Source organism: Nannospalax galili, unplaced genomic scaffold, assembly GCF_000622305.1.
Source record: "Nannospalax galili isolate Female #2095 unplaced genomic scaffold, S.galili_v1.0 scaffold781, whole genome shotgun sequence".
Taxonomy (NCBI): Eukaryota; Metazoa; Chordata; class Mammalia; order Rodentia; family Spalacidae; genus Nannospalax; species Nannospalax galili.
The window spans coordinates 4,053,998-4,057,635 of NW_008346898.1; the positions used below are offsets into that span (position 1 = coordinate 4,053,998).

Consider the following 3,638-nt stretch of genomic DNA (forward strand, 5'->3'; position numbering starts at 1 on the left):
TACTGATAACTCATCAGGGCATAAAATATATCATAAATGAACATAGATAGTTATTTCTAAAAGTAGATTTCAACTCATGCCTAATGAGATCTGTTCAGCAAATTATCAATTTCAGAGTAACCATTTTAACATTTTATAACTTTTAAATGTGCACTCACTCACATGTAACACTTACCTTTTCTGAATGCACCACATTTAAAGCTGCGCTATGAGGGGCAGCAGATACATAGTCACTATCATTAAACATTGTCACCATTATGTTCTGGTGTGTGAAAAAGTTAATAAGATCACTGATATCTGAGTCTGGCAGGAGAAAAATAAGAATAATAAAGAATCAGTTTAAGTAAGAAAGACATTTTGATAATATTAGAAAGATAGTGCTCTTGTAAAATATTTATCTTCAGCTACGACATGATTAAGAGTACTGGCTCTATAGCCAGCTGGCCTGGATTCAAACTCAAGTTGTACCACTTACACTATGTGTTGTTCAAGCAAGTTACACAGATATTGTAGATCTTAGTTCTATCCTTTATCAAGTGGAGATAAGTATATCTACTTTATATGTACAGTTGTCATGACGAATATATATTCAGAAACTGGTACGCACTAATTGCGCAAATTTTACCTGTTGCTGTCACAAATATTAATAGTACTAAAAAGTTATCCCATGAAATTTGATTAAAAAGTAAAAACAATCTACTTGGCAATCTTAACTATACCACAATATTCAAACACAAAATCAGGCTTCTATATAGTCTCTACATGGCCTGAAGCCAAAGGCAAAGACTTGAGTCCTGTGTAGGGTTTAAATGTACATCAACATGTCTGATGGAGACAGTCCTGCTCTACCATCACAAAAGCTAGGATCCAAGAAAATAAATGTACCTTTGAGAGAAATCCAAACTGCACGAAAACAAAATACTCTCAGTAGCTGAACAGTATGACAAGATAGACTGAGTACCAATCCTGAATGCCATCAAGAATGTGCTTTTAGGTTAAGGAGCACAACATCTGTTCCTAGCCAAGGACCTTAACTGATCTCTTAACTTTGCCAGAGTGGCTGTGTACTCTACGAAAGAGCTATACTAAACTGAAGTAACTGTATAATCTGTGTTCTGGGAGAAGGGTAAGAAAATATACATGCACAAAAGCCCAGGGATCTCAAAAAGAAATATGGTTTCCCTTTGGACCACAAATGGGAACACAGAATCCCAAAATACTAGAATGTAGACTGAATGGCTCAGTTCCTAGTACCCATGCTGGGTGTCTCACAACCACCTGGAACTCCAACTCCAGGAGATCTGACACCCACTTCTGGCCTCTGCAGCACTCTCACACACAGGCACATGCAGAGGAACATAAATAAAAGTAAATTTTAAAAAAACCTAGAATTTCTATAGAGCAGTAAGAATGAACTCAAAGCAGAAAGATTATAGATAATATATAATTTCTGAGAAATACTTTAAAAAACCAGAGTATAGGATTCCAAAAACTATCGTGTTTAGCCACATGAAATACATATTAAAACTGAAGACTCAAATTCTAAATGAAAGTAGAAAACTGTAACACATAACATTTTCTAATTAAGAGAATTTTCCGTGCTAAATGCATCTTTTCCAGAAAGGATCAAAGCTATGTAACATATTTAGCACCAGATAATGATTTTTAAAGTAATACTTTTTTCAAGAGCCATCAGACTACAAGTTATCTCTATCTTTGTAAACAAGACATGTAATAAGAAAACTGATCATGCATAAATGAAATTCTATATTATGTTTTAATTCTTTGAAAAATTAGAATCCTAATTTAAGATTAGCATAGCATATAAAAATGTGAAATTAAAAGTGTGAAATATGAAAAAAAAACTTTTTCATACTTGGCAATAATATAATAAGACTACAAATAGCAAATGTAAAACTATCAACTACAAATTTATAAATTTAGTTGTAGATATTTACATGTAAATAATAATCCTTGATGGAATTTTTTAACATCTAAGTAAAAATATATGTGGCTAATTATTATACATCTTTCTGAAGAAAATTTAACTATTTCTCAATTTAATTATGTTCATCATGAAATCTGAGATCAGTAAGACCAGTTATTGCTACTTTTTAAAAAAAATTTCATTATAAACAATATAAAATGAAATATTTTTAAAACTATCAATTACACTTAAAGTAGTCCTCCATTTACATCAAATATCATTCAGTACCAATACAGTAAATATTTAATTTAGATTTTGCAATGAGAGACCATGTCTGTTTTACTTTTAAATATATTTCTAAAAGTCCAAACTCTGATCTACCTGTCAACTATATCTACCCCTCTATTACCGACCCACACACACTCACAGACCTTCACACATTCTCACCAGTAGAATTTTGAAGCAGCAGACTTGTTTTGTATTTATGAGGCTTATCTCCAGGTTTTAGGAAATATAAGTCTGGAATGAGTTTAATGGGAACCACAGCATTTTTGAAAGAATGATGTACCAAAAACATAAAAATCTGTACCGCAAAAAAAATTAAAAGCAGAAGCAACCTGAAAAAAATAAGAAAAGAGCTTAAGATACATTAATATACAAATCTACTGAAAGTCTTCTTTCACAATATTTCAATTAAAAAACAATCACTGAGAAAATAAAGACAACAAAACAAGCATAACCAAAAATCGGAAAAAACCCTCTTTAAAAATCTACTACTGCCAGGTGTGGTGGCGTACACCTTTAGTCCCAGCACATGGGATGCAGAGGCAGGCGGATCTCTGCAAGTTCAAGGCCAGCCTGATCTACATAGTGAGTTCCAGGACAGCTAGAGCTACAGGGAGACCCTGTCTCAAAAAGATCAAAAAAAAAAATCTACTACCAAAAATGACATTATAACAATACTGGAGGGAAAGCCAAATTGAATAGTAAGATTAAAAATTATAATTTTTCTTCAGAGCTGAATAACATTCCATTTTGTATATGTAGCAGATTTTCACCATTTGTTGATGAACAGTACCTAGGTTGGTTCCGTTTCCTTGCTACAGTGAAGACAGCAGCAATAAACATGAGGGTATAAATATCTCTATGGTAAGATATGGAGCCCCCTGAGTACAAGCCCAAGACTGAGGTAGCTGGGTCATACGGTAATTCCATTTTTAATGTTTCAAAGAACTGCCAAACTGATCTCCATAATGGCTGCAATTCGCACTCTCACCCACAGTTCTTTTTCTCCACATCCTCTCCAACATTTGTTGTTGGATTTCTTGATGAGAGCCATCCTAACTGGGGAGAGGTGGTATCTCAAAGCGGTTTTAATTTGCATTTCCCTGATGACTAGGGATGTCACAAAATTCACAGGAAAATGGATAGACCTAGATTGTATAATATTAAGTGAGGTCACCCAATTTCAGAAAGAAAAAAAGAAAAACTGCATGTTCTCCCTCATATGGAGACTTGTCTATAATGTATAATGTAAACACATGCACATATGAGTATATTGTAACATTTAGAATTGAAAACAAGAGTAATCTCAAAAAGACATACTGAGTTCACATGTGTGTGTAACTCTCTTCTCTCCCTCTCTCTCTCTATATCTCTCTCTCTCTCTCTATATATATATATATATATATATATATTTCTTTGTGTATGT

The 3,638-nt window shown here is 33.3% G+C and overlaps 1 protein-coding gene across 2 annotated transcripts in view; it reads right to left on the minus strand.

Moving 5' to 3' along the window:
• Positions 1 to 3,638, minus strand: part of Abca5 (ATP binding cassette subfamily A member 5) — a 97,332-nt gene that overhangs the window by 33,244 nt on the left and 60,450 nt on the right. For both annotated transcript variants that reach the window (XM_008843221.3, XM_029568369.1), the window contains 2 exons: positions 2,375 to 2,544; positions 176 to 303 (listed from right to left, as the gene is read on the minus strand). In XM_008843221.3, the coding sequence (XP_008841443.1) occupies positions 176 to 303; positions 2,375 to 2,544 (298 nt within the window). The remainder of the gene's footprint in view (positions 1 to 175; positions 304 to 2,374; positions 2,545 to 3,638) is intronic.